This window comes from Miscanthus floridulus, chromosome 3 (assembly GCF_019320115.1).
Source record: "Miscanthus floridulus cultivar M001 chromosome 3, ASM1932011v1, whole genome shotgun sequence".
Lineage (NCBI taxonomy): Eukaryota > Viridiplantae > Streptophyta > Magnoliopsida > Poales > Poaceae > Miscanthus > Miscanthus floridulus.
The window spans coordinates 112,675,084-112,693,694 of NC_089582.1; the positions used below are offsets into that span (position 1 = coordinate 112,675,084).

An 18,611-nucleotide genomic window follows, 5' to 3' on the forward strand; every position below is an offset into this window, starting at 1 on the left:
CGATATAATTTTTGATCCACCATATTTCCACTTGCACCACTATCCAAGTTGCTATTTGTTCTTATTGGTGTGCTAATGGCTTTTGCTATCACTCATGTCAAACTTTTTGATCATGTCCTTGATATACTTGCCTTGACTCGTAAAAGTACCATTCTTCAATTGCTTGATTTGAAGACCAAGGAAGTAACTTAACTATCCAATCATGGACATCTCAAACTCATCAGCCATCATCTTTCCAAACTTATTACAAAAGTTTTGATTGGTTGATCCAAATATGATGTCATCAACATAGATTTGCAACACAAACAAATCATTTTCAATCTTCTTGATGAAAATAGTGGTGTCAACCTTGCCCATCATGAACCTTTTAGAGAATAGGAAATCCCTCAATCTCTCATACTATGCTCTAGGTGATTGCTTTAAGCCATATAATGCCTTCTTCAACTTGTACATATGGTCGGGCTTCTTGTCATCTTTAAAACTAGGAGGTTGCTCAACATAAATTTCTTTATTGATGTAACCATTGAGAAATGCACTCTTTACATCCATTTGATAGAGCTTGATATTATGGGCATAAGTATAGGCTAGCAAGATTCTAATTGCTTCCAATCTAGCAATCGGGGTATATATTTCTCCTAAGTCAAGACCTTCAACTTGTGTATAGCCTTGAGCTACCAATCTTGCTTTGTTCCTTACTACTATCCCATCTTGATCTTGCTTGTTTCTAAAGACCTATTTGGTTTCAATCACATTGTGTCCCTTTGGTCTTTCCACTAATTCCTATACTTGATTTCTTGTGAAATTATTCAATTCTTTATACATAGCATTCACCCAATCAACATCTTTCAATGCTTCATCTATCTTCTTTGGTTCAATGGATGACACAAATAAGAAATACTCACAAAATGAAGCCAATCTTAATCTTGTTTGTACACCTCTAGAAATATCATCAATTATAGTATCCAATGGATGATCCCTTGTAATATTGGTTGGTTGGGGAATTAGAACTTGATTGCTTGTGCTTGCTTGATTAAAAGGTTGAGATGATGTACTAGTCACTTGATCTTATTCATTGTCATGAGAGCCACTTGTACTTGCTTGATTTGTATCATCTTGCACATTTGAGTTAGAGAGCACTTGCACTTGATCATCTTCATCATCATTCACTTGCCTAGACCTCAATTCACCAACATCTATGTTCTTCATGGCATTTGAAAGTTGAATGCCTCTAACATCTTCTAAGTTCTCATTTTCTACTTGTGAACCCTTGGTTTCATCAAATTCAACATCATGAACTTCCTCAAGAGTACCACTATCCAAATTCCAAACTCTATATGCTTTGCTTATAGTAGAGTAGCGAAGTAGGAATCCTTCATCACATTTCTTATCAAACTTGCATAATCTAGTGCCTTTCTTCTAAATATAGCATTTGCAACCAAAGACCCCCAAAAAATGCAATGTTGGGCTTTCTACCATTCAAGAGCTCATATGGTATCTTCTCTTTTAATGGGTGACAATAGAGGCGGTTGCTACAATAGCAAGCTATATTGATAGCTTTAGCCCAAAAAAATTGACTCACATTGTATTCACTAAGCATAGACTTTGCCATATCAATGAGTGGTCTATTCTTTCTCTCAACAAAACCATTTGATTGTGGAGTGTACTTGGCCGAGAATTGATGTCTAATTCCAAATTTACCACACAACTCATCAATTCTAGTGTTCTTGAACTCACTACTATTATCACTTCTAACTTTCTTGATGGTTGTTTCAAACTCATTATGAATGCCCTTGACAAATAATTTGAATGTTACAAACACATCACTTTTGTCCACTAAAAAGAATAACCATGTGTATCTAGTGTAATCATCCACTATCACAAAGCTATATTTGTAACCACCAATGCTAGTATATTGAGTTGGCCCAAACAAGTCTATGCGCAATAACTCAAATGCTTTACTAGTGCTCATCATACTTTTCTTAGGATGGGTGTTTCCAACTTGTTTTTTGGCTTGACAAGAGCTACAAAGCTTATCCTTTTCAAACATAACATCTTTCAAGCCTCTAATCAAGTTATGCTTAACCAATCTATTCAATTGTTTTATTCCAACATGACCAAGCCTTCTATGCCATAACCAACCCATGCTAGACTTAGTGAACAAGCATGTAGATAATTTAGCTTCACTAACATTGAAATCAACCAAGTATAGATTCTCATATCAAAAGCCTTTGAAGATCAAGTTAGAGCCATCTACACTTATGATCTCTACATCATCTACCCTAAATATGTATTTGAATCCAAGATCACACAATTAAGCCACATATAGCAAATTGAAGTTCAAGATCTCTACTTGTAACACATTGGATATACTCATATCATTGGATATTGTAATCTTACCAAACTCTTTGACCTTGCCTTTGCCATTATCACCAAATGTGATACTATCATAACTATCATTGCCATTGGTGTTGATTGAGTTAAACATTCTTGCATCACCGGTTATGTGTTGAGTGCACCCACTATCAAGAACCTACTGTCTTCCTCCGGCTTTGTAATTGACTTACAAAAAAAGATTAATTCTTTTTAGGTAACCAAACTTGCTTGGGTTCTTGAAGGTTAGTCACTAAGCTCTTTGGTACCCAAATGACTTTTTTCTTTGAGCCCATCCATGGTTTACTAATGAACTTAGCCTTCACACCATTTGTACCCCTAGTAAGCACATAGAAAGAATCAAGCTTAATAGAGGATACATTATCATTTTTGCTCTTATTTTTACATTCATGCTCTTTATGACCAACTTGCTTGTAACTAGTGCAAAACTGACCATTGTTCTTCATAAAACTAGTTTTATGAGGAGCAAAAGCCGCCTTCTCTTGATATCAAAGGCTTGCTTAAGGGCTTTTAGTTTCTTACGTAAGCTTTTGCATTCTCTTCTCTTGATGTCGAAGTGTTCTCTAGCATCTTCTAGCATGTCAAATAGTTCATCCTTAGTAGGTTCATCATCATCACTATTACTTTTATTTTCTTTTTCTTTTTCATTATCATATTCCTCATCACTTCCATCATCATAAATTTATACCTTAGTGGCCTTAGCCATAAAGCATGATGGAGTGTCGAAGAGAGAATGCTTCTCATTGATTGCAATACTTGCGAGTGCCTTCTTCTTGGTGATCTTGTCATCATCACTATCATCATCATCACTTGAGGAAGCATCACTATCCCAAGTGACCACATATGAACCACCATTCTTCTTCTTGAAGGTCATCTTGTCCTTCTTCTCTTTCTTTTCCTTCTTGTTCTTCTTCTTGTCATCATCATTGTCGCTATTGTATGGACATTGAGCAACAAGATGATCTTTGCTTCTATATTTGAAGCACCTTCTTGACTATTTCTTGTTCTTAGATGAAGATTTCTTCCTTCTAGCACGGTACCCTTTCTTCATCATGAATTTGCCAAATTTCTTGACAAAGAAAGTCATCTTCTCATCATCATCATCATCATCATCCCATGAACCATCATCTTCACTCGATGTTTCTTGCTTTGCCTTGCCCTTAGATGATATGGCCTTAAATGCCACACTCTTCTTCTTCTCATCTTTCTTCTCTTCCTTCTCATCATCATCTCTATATGTATCATCGATCATTATATCTCCCAATACTTGGTTTGATGTCATGGTGTCCAAACTACTTCGCACTAGAATAGTGACCAATATGCTAAATCTTGAAGGTAAGCATCTCAAGAACTTGTGGGAGAAGTTCTTGTCCTTCACCTCTTCTCCAAGTGCTTTGAGATCATTGATAAGCACTTGAAGCCTATGGAACATCTCCAGCACACTCTCATCCTCCTTCATCTTAAAGCTTCCAAACTTCTCTTTAAGAATGCATGTCTTTGCACCCTTTATGGCTTGAGTGCTCTCAAATGATTCTTCCAACTTCTTCCAAGCCTCATGAGCCATCTCAATATTCTTGATTTGCTCAAATGTTCTCTCATCAATTGCATCATGAATGACACTCAGAGCAATATCATTGTTTTAGAGAAGCACTTCTTTGGCCGTGGTGGGATTCTTTGGATCACCAATCTTAATTTTGGTTTCTACCACCTTCCACACTTTTCTATTGATTTACTTGATATGTGTGATAATTTTTTATTTCCAATACGGATAATTTATGCCATTAAATTAGGGTGGCTTCTTGGTGTTGTTGATTTGAGCTATTTTTACACCGAAGATTGTTAAGCCTCAAATCACGGTGACCTCGGCTCTAATACCACTTGAAAGGTCCTAATAGCTAGAGGGGGGGTGAATAGCCTATTAAAAATTTCTACAACAACACTTAACAAACCGGCTAGATAATAATGAGGCAAAGCAAGTATTGTGCTAGCCTACTAAAAATGCAAGTCACCTACCATAATTCTAGTTTATATAATTTCTATCCACACAATAGCTATAACACTATACTAAGTTAGTGTGCTCTCAAAAGCTAACTAAAGAGTCACACTAACCAAACTAACAAGCTCTCACAACTAGCTACACTAAAGAGCTTGACAACTAGTTTGCGATAATGTAAAGAGAGTAAGCAATTTGTTTATATCGCCGTGTCGAAGGAGCCAATCAATCATAAGAATGAATACCAATGAAGACCAATCACATCGGAATCAAATGATGAACACGATGATTTTTTATCGAGGTTCACTTGCTTACCGGCAAGCTACTCCTCGTTGTGGCGATTCACTCACTTGGAGGTTCACGTGTTAATTGACATCACACACCAAACTCTCAGTAGGGTGCCGCACAACCCACACAAGATGAGGATCATACAAGCGACGAGCAATCCACTAGAGTACCTTTTGGCTCTCTACTAGGAAAAGGTCAATAACCCCTCACAATCATCACGATCAGAGTCGGAGACAATCACCAACCTCCACTCAATGATCCTCACTGCTCCAAGCCATCTAGATGGCGGCAACTACCAAGAGTAACAAGCAAAACCCATAGCGAAATACGAACACCAAGTGCCTCTAGATGCAAACACTCAAGCAATACACTTTGATTCTCTCCCAATCTTACAAAGATGTTAAATCAATGATGGAGATGAGTGGAAGGGCTTTGACTAAGCTCACAAGGTTGCTATATCAATGCAAATGGCCAAGAGTGTGAGCTTGAGTCAGCCATAGGGCTTAAATAGAAGCCCCTACGAAATAGAGCCATTGTACTCCTTCACTAGGCACAACATAGGATGACTGGATGCTCCGGTCATATTGACCGGACGTAGGACCCCAGCGTCCGGTCATGCGATGCACGCCATGTGTCTCCTCTCTTTAAATACTGATCGCTCGATCTCAACGATCAAGTGAAGACCAGACGCAACAGCTCAAGGTGATCGGACGCTGGACCTCAGCGTCCGGTCATTTTCAGTAAGCATCCAGAGACAACTTTTCACAACCGGACGTGTTCGGTCATGCTCGACCGGACCCACCCAGCGTCTGATCACACAGTGACTCTTTTGTGCGCTGCCACATCAGTAGGACTGGACACAACCCTCCAACGTTCGGTCACTAAGTGACCCAACGTCCGGTCGAAGACCAACGCTAGCGTCTTTGCTGTATCATTGACTAGATGCACTGGTCCCACTGAGACCAGCGTCGGGTCACTGTGTGACTAGCGTGACTAACTCCTTTTCAACTCTATCTTCTTCACCCTTACTCAAATGTGCCAACCACCAAGTGTATTACCTTGTGCACATGTGTTAGTATATTTTCATAAACATTTTCAAGGGTGTTAGCACTCCACTAGATACTAAATGCATATGCAATGAGTTAGAGCATCTAGTGACACTTTGACAACCGTATTTCGATACGAGTTTCACCCCTCTTAATAGTACGGCTATCGATCCTAAATGTGATCACACTCACTAAGTATCTCGATCACCAAAATAAAATGGCTCCTACCATTTATACCTTTGCCTTGAGCCTTTTATTTTTCTCTTTCTTCTTTTCAAGTCCAAGCACTTGATCATCACCATGGCATCACCATCATCATGTCATGATCTTCATTTGCTTCATCATTTGGAATGTGCTACCTATCTCATGATCACTTGATAGACTAGGTTAGCACTTAGGGTTTCATCAATTCACCAAAACCAAACTAGAGCTTTCACCACCGCCTGCCCAAGGCAAGCCCTGGTGCATAACCCATATTTGTAATGATCACTGAATATATATATATATATGATGTGCATTTACGTTAGAGGTATTTTATGGAAACTATATGTATAAATATATCTACCTATGTGTCCTACTAGTATAGGTCGAGTAGCTGCTATGCTCAGGATTTCGATAGCGTGAGTAACCTATCGTTACTCAGAATAGGTGATAATTATGATCACTCTTGATAAAATGGTGGAAAGAAAAATGGTGACCGGACAGGGATATGGTTTAAGTATTGGTGGATGTAAGAGGTTGTGTCCTGTGGCCAACAGGGCATAGCTTGGTTATACTTTTTCCTTGTCTATGTCAGTTAAGGACTGACCGTTGCATTGGACGCTAGGCAAGTTATAGACTTATTATCCCGATCATATACTTGGGGATGGGCACAGAGAATACTTGTCGCTCTCTTATCGTTGGTTCTGGCTCTTTTTGGACCGACTGATTGGAGACGAAGATGGTGGAGGTCCTTGCACCGCACTAAGTTCAGAACTTAGGAGCGGGGGCTTAGAGTCTAAGTTTGGATAAGGATCTAGACCCCATGACATGAGGGTGATGGATTGGTCCTACTTGTGCCTGGGGTACAAATGAGGCATGTGTTTTCGGGGTACCCAGCTAGGGGCATTGATTCACGAATCACCAGAAAATCTGGTACGACTTGTCTAAACTCTAGCTCCGTAGTAAGAACTGAAAGAGGAAATATGATAAAATGAATATGATTGCTCAACTCTTGCTTGAAAGTAGAATAGGTGCTTACATAGAATGGCTAGATAATAAATTAATCATGGCTGATAATAATAACATAAATAAGGACTCACTATTAGTATTGCTTTCTGCAAAAAGGAAACCAGCAAACCATAAAGTTTCGCATATCCCTTGGAGTCGGGAAATTATTCTCACTAGTCGGATAAGTCTTGCGAGTACATTGTGTGCTTAGGGTTTATTTACCCCTGTTGCAGGTAATGCTTGAGAAGTACCTTTGTGTGGAAGATTCTTCTGGTGGGTACAGACAGATCCTTGTTCTTTATCGCTAGATATTTATTTTTAATTTTGCTGTTAAATATTCCGCACTCTGACATTTGGCAATGTAATAATGAATTTCTAAGAACTCTGGATGTATGAAATGTATTAAGTATTGTAACTCGTTCTTATTATTGGACCCTTGAAGAAAAAATGTGGATCTTTCGGGTTTTTCCCTTGGGGTGTGTCCGACGGATACCGCCCGATGTAGCTTGCTTTCAGGGTGCTTAGTGTCTGGTGGAAGACGAGCGCCTTCATAAGTGTGTTATTTCGGACAGTTTTGCCACAAAGTTAGAGATATAGTACTACTTATATTAGGTAGTGGATCCAAAGAGGGCCTGAATGATATGAATGTTGTAAGGTTAGCGTTTCTTTTTCGTTTAATGAGATGCTACATAAACAATGGCATATCACTAAATTTGTAGAGAGGAGACCGAAAATGAGAGGAGTTTCACCTAAAACCGATGAACAATCTTTCCAAAACTTAGAAAATGTTCTAGCCTAGAGTTGAGGAGCAAAAGTTTCGTTTCATCCGACAATTAGCTAATCCTACATCACACGTAAATGCTACGTATATTTGCATATGAAACAACAAAATTGAAACTATATATTAGAGGAGGCGGATTTATTTACCATCACAAATACTCCCTCAGTTCGGCAAAGAAAGCAACTCTCAGATGTCGAGGAGAAACTAAGCAGCATGGTAAAAGACGCATGTACCCCTATATATCCCTTGGTCTGGGAATCTACTCCATGCTTGCATTGTCCACCCCCCGAGTTGTTGCTGTACCACCTGAAATGATTACTCCTACCACACTAGTCTCTGGTACTTTGGAGAGTAGCCTCAGTATGAATTGCATTCTTTCTCGGACACACGATAAAACGCAGGATTACGTTCTTCTGTGGACGGAGGAAGTAATTCTAGACAATGAGTATGGTTGGAAACACTAAAAAAATTTCCATTAAGATTATAGCTTAGGTCTTGTTTAGTTCCTCCTCCTAAAGTTTACTCCCTATCATATCGTATGTTTGGATACATGCATGGAGTATAAATATAGACTAAAAAAATAATTAATTACACAGATTACGACAAAAAATAATTAATTACACATATTACGACTAATTTATGAGACGATTTTTTTAAGCCTAACTAGTCCATGATTTGATAACGTAGTGCTACAGTACATGTGCTAATGATGAACTATTTAGACTTAATAAATTCATCTCACAGATTAATAAGAACTTCTATAATTTATTTTATTATTATTATCAAACATTCCGGTATTACATCTCCAATGTGACATATAATATGACATCCTAAATTTTACTTCTCATGGGTTAAACACCAGCTTAATCTGAGGTGAGTTGCGCCGCCGTACCCCGTACGAGCTAGTCGGGACTCGGGAGGAGCCCGAACATTCGCACCCCTGCCCAAAACAGTCGTGCACACTCTTTTCTTCATCTCTTTTGCGATCGCACCCTCCACAGGTCAGTGATTCACACATCACCCACCCACCCGGGACCGCAAAGCAGAGCAGTGCGCTGTGCGCAGCAGGGACAACGTCTGCACTCGCCCCCCTGCATCCCCATTATTAACACCTCCACCCCCAAAGTCCAAAAGCAGCACCGCGAGGGAAGCGGTCACGCGGCGGCGCCGCCATGGGCTACCAGGATGCGCCGGGCGGCGGCGGGAAGCTATCGCTCGCTAGCGTGGGCTTCGCCGGCCTCGGCGCGGGGGCAGGAGGCGGGGGCGGCTACAAGGAGCTGTTCGTCATGGCGCTGCCTACGGACGACGGCCTCGACGGCGCCAAGGTCGCGGAGGCCATTGGCGTCAGGCTACCGGACGTCGGAGGGGCCGTGAGGGTAAGGAAATCCCCACCTGATTTTACGTGGTTTCCATGTTTCTGGGGCGATGGAAGGGACGCGGCTTTCGATTTTGGCCAGTTATTTTTTTTCCTGAACTAATTGAAACTGGCGTTGTTACGTGGCTGCTAGGATCGAGAGGGAGAGAGCTGAGGGAGGGCTACAGTACCGCGGGGTACTGTTCACGCGAGGGAGAGGGCAGGAACGGCTGGCTGCCAGCAACTTAATTGATGCTTCTTGCCTGACTATAACTGATACAGGGTTCTCTTTTATAGTGACTTGACCCCTAAGAAAATATCCTAACCGAATCAATTTAACATATATCTTTCCTAACAAACCAAACAACATATTTCTTTCCTAACAAATCAAACAATCTAATCTAATCGGTTCACGCGCTGTAGTACCGCGTTGCTACAGTACTGCGTGGGCCCCTGGGCCAGCTCTAGTTGCCATAACACTACACCCCTCGAAGATAGCTCGTCCTCGAGCTGTGGCGATTGCTGGAGCGGAAGACCTTGCGGTCCAGAGAAGATCGCCATGGCAGACCTGCTTCCTCCTCGAGGTGCCAAACTTGGCTGCTCCATCTGATCTGCTTGGAATCGAATCCGCCCGGATCGAATCCATGCAACGCCTGCATGTGGAGTCGATGGTGCCCTCCACGAGCAGCCACCCCCGCTATGGGTGCAGCCGAGCGGGGTTGTGCTGGAGGCGTACTCCAAGCGACCGATGGAGCTTTGAAGGCCTGCTGCTGAGCCGGCGGAGAATAAGCGCATGCAAACAGCCACGGCCCTGCTCGAGGGATCGGTGCTGTGGCTCGTAGAGGTAGCGACAAAGGCACCATGTCCGCCAATGTCGGTGCATGGATGATTGCCTGCATTGGTGACACTAGTGCTGGCGGGGTTGTTGGCGAAGCTGGTGATGAGACTGCCGGAGTTATGGCAGCCGGGGCCTTCATTGGTGATGTGGCGAACTCCAACGGGGCCTGTGCGGCGGCCGAGGGCGCCGCGCCCGTGCTGTCCATCGAGGGCGACGCGGCGGAGAGCGTCGGCATCAGGCTGTCGCCGTGGAACAGGGGGCCGTCCACCCCGCCGTAGAAGACGCCCGGAGCCGGGGCGCCGCCAGGCGCCAAGACAGCCCCGGTGGCCGGAAGCGGTGGTAGGTGTGGTTGGGTACTGGGCGCCGTGTAGATGGGTTTCGACGAACCGGCGATCCAAGCCGGAAGCGGTGACGGCGACGGCGGGAACTGGATCTACTGGATGGGAACGCCCTGGGACGGCGGTGGCACGGCTAGGAACGAGGTCGTCGCAGTCCCGTCGTAGGGCATCCCATACTGGTACGAGATGACCAGCGCTGTGGTCGCGGCGAGGAAGTCCCTGATGCCCGCCAGGACTGCGGCCGTCATCTGCTCCGGGGTGAGGACGAGAGCGGCGGGAGACGACGGCGCCGGGGCAGAGGGCGCGATCGCCCCTGAGGACGCCAGCGCGCCCAATGCCGGCGCGCTGATTTGTGGCAGCAGCGCCGACGAAGACGCTGGTGGCAGCGGGTGGACATGATCGAACCACATGATCGAACCAGAGATCTCTGATACCAGATTGTTATGTGGCTGCTAGGATTGATAGGGAGAGAGCTGAGGGAGAGCTACAGTACCCACGGGGTGTACTGTTCACGCGAGGGAGAGAGGGCAGGAACGGCTGGCTCCCAGGGGAAGCCAGCAACTTAATTGTTGCTTCTTGCTTGACTATAACTCATACAAGGTTCTTTTTTATAGAGCTGACTGACTTGACCCCTAAGAAAATATCCTAACCGAATCCATCTAACATATATCTTTCCTAACAAACCAAACCACATATCTCTTTCTTAACAAACCAAACAATCTAATCTAATCTGTACTGCATTACAGTACCGCGTCACTACAGTACCGCGTGGGCCCCTGGGCTGGCTCTACTTGCCATCTGTGCTTCCCCCATTGGTTGCGTGGAGTTTTAGGCTTTTGATGCGATGATTCGTCAGAGAGTTTCAGATTCCTACGTTGTCACAAGGGCATGCCTTTTTTATGCTGCTAAAGTGCTAAGTATGCGAACTGTGTTTGATCTAGGGAGATCTTCTCCCACCGTTTTTGCAAGTAAAACTTGCTGCGGTGAAGATGCTTTTGGTAATCTCAGATGCCGCCTCGTTGCAGAGTTTTGGCCCAGTTCAGCTTCCAACTAGTCTTGTCAACTGTAGGTGCCTCTTGTTCCTGTCGATATGGACTGTGCTTCTACGGTTCTACAGTACCTTTTATGCTTACATTCATCTCGGTGGCTTCATCCAAATAATCGTTTCCAATTTATTATTTTCTGAGTCATAGGCCTTCTGTTAAATTTCCATTGATGTGCAACAATTGAGGTATGGATGATGCTATATTATCTTTAGGAGTTAGGACCACATCGTGCATACAATCGATGCTTATGCACCTTTCCTTTTTTCTGTTTTTTTCCTCAACCTAGGTCGATAGTTGGTTATTGAATCCCAAACGTAGGCTAGAGTTGGAAATACTAATATTTTCTACTCACCGGCTAAGCGAAATAACTTTTACTCTACATACTCTTTACACCCATACTAGCTGGTTAAGATTGAAAACCTTGAAGAGAAGGTCAAACAGGCTTCCAGAAATCAAACGGAATAAACGTATGTTAAGCCAAGTTAGAAAAGGTATGGTTTGGTTTGAGATATCCCTTACAGGTCTGGACAAAATGTCTCTTTCACAGATGGCATGGTATCTGTCCTTCTCTGTTCATGCCTTCTGTGGTCTTCATCCACATACTTGGAAGATGTTTACTCATAAAAAATCAGTTGTCTCTGTTCCCCTTGCCCTTTTCATTCTTTGGTACATTGACAACCATAAAATGCCAAAGCACTTGCAGTTGCAGGTAGACTTTCCGTGGAGAAGTTGCTTTGATTTCTATTCTCATAGATGCCTTATGAATTTAAACTTTGAAGCTAGTGATGATTTTTGACTGATTATTTGAGGCCTTCCCTTTTATCCAATTCACTGCAGATTATTTTGGAGAGCAGAGAGGCCAGAGAATTTGCCAGTGGAGCACTAGCTGGTGCTATGTCAAAGGCTATTCTTGCCCCTCTAGAGACTATCAGGTAGTCACTAACTTTTATCTCTACCTTTAACCTTTGCACTTGGCCAGTTAATTTATTTACGCATTACAACTCTAGATGCAAATCCTACAGCTAGTTTGCTCAACGTTGACACTTTAAGCTTGGTTTTCATTGCTTCTTATTATGCACTTCATAGATGAGATATGCCACCAACCTGATAATTACCCATAGCACATTTATCTTTTGCATGATGCTTTGTTCTGAAAGATGACATATACCGATAATTCACAAATAAATTACTTAGTTTCTCCAGAGCACTACCTTAGTGTTGTGCTAGAGATGTTTCTGGTATTGGGCCGCTTACACATCCAATTTGGAAAACAACTCTTTCTCTCTCTCCATGCAGTTTCTCATTATATTACTGCTGCATATAACCAAAGCTCTATACTCCCTCTATCCTGAAATATAAGGTATGCTAGGAATTCTAGGACAGATTTTGGGGTGAAACAAATGACAAATGCAACCTCTCTTAATCATGGGGAGATATTGTGCTTGCCGTATTTGGAGCCTAGTGGTTGGATTGACAATAGACATTAATGGTAGGTAAGCATGTGATTGGGGCCTGGGGGCATTATAAGTGAGGAGGAGTTAATTAGCCTAAAATCCTTTATAATTTGGACAAATTTTGAATAAGGATGAAGGGAGTATCAGTGAAAAGGGAGGAGTTTCTTGTCATGGATAAATATATTATTTTGTTTTGCGTACAACAGATATTATTTTTAAAAATTTAAGTTATTTCAACTGTGGGTCTGCTTGGTTCTTTCACTGGCATCTTGCCTTGCTTGGATGGGCAAAATGCCTTGCTTGGCAAGGTTAGCTGTGCCAAGAGGGTTGTTTGGTAGTTTTTCAGGATGAGCAAGATTTCTTGGCAATCTGTTTGGTAACGTTGCTAGAAGCTTGTTTTTGCAGGCCAGGTTACTGTCACGCTTGTTTGGAACCCTTGCCCCAATAGCTGCCACTCAGCACTTAACCCTTTTAGGTGAGGTTACCACCATCCATTTAATATACAAGAAAACTTCAGCTTTAACACTAAATATTTGCAAAGTTAATTGTTCAATAGTTAACAGTACAAGAACGTTTCAAATCAAAGGAAACTTGCAACTCCATTGCAATCTTTACCACCAACAGACCTGCCATTTATAGTTTGATAAGACCGCATACACTATCTGCCATATACAGTTTCATATGGCTGAAATATGACATCTGCCATACCTTCATATGGCCCAAGTACACAGTGCCGCAAGTGTAGTTACATACTACCAAAATATATAGCATGCCATATACATATATTTATATGAGGCCAAAATATGCAACTTGCCGTATATAGTTAGACACTACTGCAAATACTGATGAGTCATCAGTAGACTGAAGCTTCAGATAACAATCACACAGGATAGTGATCCAAGACCCATCGCGCCACCCATTGCTTGACAGCTTCCTCCGGGCGCCCCTTCAACATGCTAGTAATGTGACGATTTTCAGCAAGATAAGTCTGTAAACCAAGGTGTACCAGGTCCAGCAAAGGATATTCCTCCATGGCATCAATGGCTTTGTAAATACTCTCATTTGGATCAGTGACATGAGTAAAGCGCATTGTTTTCTGCAATAGCCTGTATGGAACCAGCAATTTCATGAACCGTCTCATCACCTTGCTTAGGACACTTTCCTTTCTTCTCCTTTTCTTCAGGTTTGCGCTTAGAACCTACTGAGTTTGGACTATCATACTCTGGGAGGGTATCAGAATCGTAGTGCTGAGATGGATCAATATCCAGATTCACTACTTCAGCTGCTTTGACATTCCCAATGAGATCATCCTCTTGCCTTGCTGGGCGATCAAATGGTACTTGAAGAACACTAAACTCTCCAGTAGCATGTTTTCCAGTGAATACAAACTCCATCTCATCAAACAAGGGAATTGGAACATTGTAGTACTTGGCTCTCTTGTCACCATTCTACATTTACACAAAAGAAAAAAAAAATCATTAAGATACAATCCAGTTTGCAACTGTAATTTATGTCACAATGATATTTAACATGTATACTTACTGCTTTCATCTTGACAACCTCTACATCATCATGGATTATCTTCTTTTTAATATCATCAAAACTAGCACCATTAGCAGAGTTTGCCTCCATGATCAGCTTCCATTCTGCTTTGAGCTTATGGTACTTGTTGAGTTGTTGTAGGTTTGTTTCCATGTGAAGTTGGTACCATACTTTTCATTAAGCCTTCGAGCACACTCTTCATGATGGGCCTCCCTTAGAACAAAGGCCCTCCCTCCCTGACTCTTGGATTTTCTCCTTGTGGTATAGAAGGAGATCCTCCACTTCCTTTTGCTGCCACATCACACTGTTCCCAGAGATTCCTACAAATGACAAATGACAACTTAAATTTGCAAGAGTAATAAGAACTGTAGTACAGATCATTTTTAAATATGGTCCCAAAGCAACATACATCTCACATTACATCCAAATAATAGTCTTAATTTTCTGATACAATAAAGGCACAATAATAGTAGTACAAATTAAACTAATATCTCAAGCATTATCTCTAATAACTAAATGCCTATTCTCAATCATTTTATTAGCAATAACATCCCTAAGCTGTCATTTGCCTTTGTTCTGCTCCAGTGTGTTGACGGAAACGGTTTGAACGAGGATATAACTCTCTCCATAATTGTTCAGTGTATACGAACTGGTCAGCTCCACCATTTTGCAAAATCCAATTGTGAAGTATGCAGCATGCTATGACAACCCTTGTGAAGGAAAGGGGTTGAATGGTCTACTCATGAGTACTTTGAATCTGTTCTTCAAGGTACCAAATGCTCTCTCAACAGTGGCGCGCAAAGAAGAGTGTCGCAAATTGAAAAGTTCTTGTGGGGTCTGAGGCCTAAATAGTAACGAACTTGGGGATATGGTGGTAAAAATCCCAGCATTGCAGCATATCCAGCATCTGCGAGATAATACTTACCTAACATATGATTTGTTGTATGCACAAATGCATCGAAAGGAGCAACCAAACCTTCTGGAACACGGAGCCCATTTGGGTGATCCAGGGAGTGTCTCAAGACAGTAGAGTCATGTGCTGAACCTTCCCAACCAGCACTCACATATGTGAACAACAAATCAAAATCAACAGCTACTAGGACATTTTGGGTTGTGACTTGTGAATGGCTTTCTACCACGAAAACGATCTGCCATAATTGCTGGAACATTGCAGGGGATATGGGTTCTGTCGATAGCACCAATGCAATAGTTTGTATAAATCAGAGAAGTTAGCACTTATATAAATTGATTTGTTACTTAACCAATCGTGTGTTTTTATTTTATTAGACATGGTGAAGCATACCTCAAAATATGGGTAGAATCTTGTGTTGTTTTGGATTTTGGAGAGTACATCTGTTGATCTATGTCTAAGCATCTCAGGTCCAAGTTGGCCAATAGCATACAGAACTTCGTTGAAATATCTACTAATAGTTTCAGTAGATCTTGAAAAATGAAACTTTTTGTCCCTGTTCTTTTTCTTATGGCCAACTGTTTGAAGAAACGTGGCTACTTGTTCCTCAACTGAGCAGTGCCAAGTGTCACGAAATGCATGCATAGAATGTAACTTTGTGCATAGATTGAAGAAGACATCTTTACTCATTCTAAGAAGATTAATAGTGTCTGAATCTTGGCCGCAATATAAGTTCTTTAGGTAAGCCATCCTGTCCCTATTTTTCTCCAAAATAGAGTACCTTACAGGACTACTTTTATTGTGTAGGTAACAGATGACTGTCCAATTTGCCACCATAGATGCAGCCATAAAAGCCAGTTTGCTACGGAAATCTGAAGTGCTGTCCATCTATATGAACAATAAAGTCAGTTCTTTAGTTGCTCTTGCATGGGAAATAAAAAAGCATGAATTCATCCTAAAAGCTAATAGTCTCAAAGGAGGAATATCATTGGTCTCTCCTATTTCGTCCAAAAATTAAGCCTCTAGTACAGACTGAACTGCATTGTACTTATTTGTCCTACCACGAAATGCGTTATTGAGTTGTGCTTGCTGCTACTTGCAGGCTTTTCCACTAAAAGAAAAGTTTCCACCCCCAAATCTTAGTACGTCACCTTCAACTAGATGGAAAAATGAATCTGTGCATCAAATCACAAAAGTTTTGAAGGGAAATACAAGTTTATAAGTACAAGGAAAGAATCTGTGCATCAAATCGCAAAAAAAAATGGAGGAGAAATGCAACTTGAGTTACCTCTCAGGAAGGGCAGCCGGCAGTAATCTGCGATTGTGCAGAGATGGCCCCCAAATCCTAGATGTGGAGGACAGAGTGCACCAATCCAATGAACCTGATTAGTGATTTTACAGAGAGAAGGGATTAGAAGGGGAAAAACAGATGGGGTCATGGGGAGAATCCAGAGAGGAGCAGAGAGCCCGAGAGGGAGTACCTGTGTTCTGCGAGTTGAGAAGAGGTGGAGAGCGGTGAGCAGATGCATCCCACCTTTTCTTCCTCGCTCGCGTGCTTTTGTTCGCTCGACGCGCTCGCCTTGCCTGCGCGGGAGAGCCAATTCGGCTTGCCCAGGCTGGCAAGGATTTTCTCGCCCGCGGAGGCAAGCTCGCCTGGCATAGCTAGTTTTCTCTATGCATACCAAACAGGTATCCTTGCCTAGTTAGGCTAGGCCAGCAATTGTCTGGCTGAGCCAAGAAACCAAGCAGATCCTGTGTTGTTGAAACATGTAGTTCAACAAATGCTGTTGGCTGATTTGTTTCAACATCATACAAATATTTTCATAATTATCTATTGATTAAAGCAAAAGGAATGGTCACATATACCATTGTGTACTAATTTCAGGACAAGAATGGTTGTAGGAGTAGGATCTAGGCATATTTTTGGTAGTTTGGTGGAGATCATTGAAAAAAATGGGTGGCAAGGGCTTTGGGCAGGAAATACAATCAACATGCTCCGCATTATTCCAACACAAGCAGTTGAACTCGGAACATTTGAATGTGTCAAGAGGAGCATGACAGAAGCTCAAGAGAAATGGAAAGAGGATGGATGCCCAAAGATACAACTTGGTAATCTGAAAATCAAGCTTCCACTTCACTTCTTATCTCCGGTTGCTATTGCCGGTGCTGCTGCTGGAATAGCTGGCACATTGGCATGCCATCCTCTCGAAGTTATCAAGGTAATTGCTAAATTGAGTCCTTGTTGACAGATCGCGCTAGTTCTTCATCCGTATATTCAACTGTGAAAGTCTTATTGCATTGTTACTTAATGTCACATTATTGATGTTCTTACAGGATCGCTTGACTATCAATCGAGAGGTTTATTCAAGCATTAGCCTTGCCTTCAGCAAGATCTATCGGGCTGATGGTATAGGTGGTCTCTATGCTGGGCTCTGTCCAACACTAATTGGCATGCTTCCTTACAGCACATGCTACTTTTTTATGTATGATACAATCAAGACCTCTTACTGCCGCTTGCATAAGAAGTCATCTTTGAGCCGCCCTGAGCTTCTAATTATTGGGGCTCTTTCAGGTAAATGAATCAGCATCTCATTGCATCTAGTTTCAGTCAGTCACCTGTGGCTTACTACTTCAACATTTTGTCTTAAATTGACAACGAGATAGAAAAGTCAGGGCCATTCCGTTTCATGATAACTTGGAGTCTGAGCAAATAGGACTGACATTTTACTTTTGGATACACAGGTCTCACTGCAAGCACAATCAGCTTCCCGCTGGAAGTAGCAAGGAAGCGGCTGATGGTCGGCGCTCTGCAGGGGAAGTGCCCGCCTAACATGATTGCTGCTTTGTCAGAGGTGATCCGGGAGGAGGGGTTCCTGGGGCTTTACCGTGGGTGGGGGGCGAGCTGCCTGAAGGTCATGCCGAATTCCGGCATCACCTGGGTGTTCTACGAGACATGGAAGGATATTCTTCTGGCTGAGAGGGACAAGCGGCGCGCTTAGCGAACAAGCTGTTTTTTTTAACAATGGAGGCGGTGCCGTAGATGAGTTTGCTCCTTTGCTGGGATTTCTGATCCATTTTCAGTTTTGGAATCCCGCCTGTGCCGAATGGGTAGATAGGATGCGTTTCTCTTTTTGGCTGAGTGGAAGCATTTGTTGCGTAATCGATTCTGAATATCTGATTGATTTTTGTTATGTTAAGAAATGGATTTCATGAACTCCTAATCTATATCTATGTATCCTATTTAAGTGGAACCGCTAAGTGTCTCTTCTCTGGTTATGCTATGTCATCACCATTGGTGTAGCTGTCCAAGCTTAGATGGAGCTCGTCGAGAAGTGGATGTGGATTCCCTTGATATCTTCTTCATTGTTCCTACAACCAATTGAAGACAAACAACTCGGAAACAAAAGACTACGTTAGTGTT

At 42.2% G+C, this 18,611-nt stretch overlaps 1 protein-coding gene and 1 pseudogene across 2 annotated transcripts; one reads left to right on the top strand and one right to left on the bottom strand.

The window, feature by feature from the left end:
• Window positions 1-8,693: 8,693 nt before the first annotated feature.
• On the top strand, window positions 8,694-18,441 carry LOC136542109 (probable mitochondrial adenine nucleotide transporter BTL1). 2 transcript variants are annotated; one of them, XM_066534396.1, is made up of 5 exons: window positions 8,694-9,084; window positions 12,122-12,216; window positions 17,076-17,409; window positions 17,525-17,762; window positions 17,933-18,441. In XM_066534396.1, exons 1-5 carry the CDS (start codon window positions 8,881-8,883, stop codon window positions 18,187-18,189), a joined length of 1,128 nt encoding a protein of 375 aa, XP_066390493.1. In that variant the 5' UTR covers window positions 8,694-8,880; the 3' UTR covers window positions 18,190-18,441. The 2 variants fall into 2 exon arrangements, with proteins under 2 accessions (XP_066390493.1, XP_066390494.1); XM_066534397.1 differs by lacking the exons at window positions 8,694-9,084; window positions 12,122-12,216 and adding an exon at window positions 15,998-16,705.
• On the bottom strand, window positions 13,227-14,844 carry LOC136542110 (uncharacterized; annotated as a pseudogene).
• Window positions 18,442-18,611: the final 170 nt, after the last annotated feature.

What these genes read in the sequence shown, in the direction of transcription:
- LOC136542109 (XM_066534396.1), top strand. Translation starts at nt 8,881, where the DNA reads ATGGGCTACCAGGATGCGCCGGGCGGCGGCGGGAAGCTATCGCTCGCT. An exon ending in GCCCCTCTAGAGACTATCAG is followed by an intron (nt 12,217 to 17,075) that starts GTAGTCACTAAC and finishes TACTAATTTCAG; the next exon opens with GACAAGAATGGTTGTAGGAG. An exon ending in ATCCTCTCGAAGTTATCAAG is followed by an intron (nt 17,410 to 17,524) that starts GTAATTGCTAAA and finishes ATGTTCTTACAG; the next exon opens with GATCGCTTGACTATCAATCG.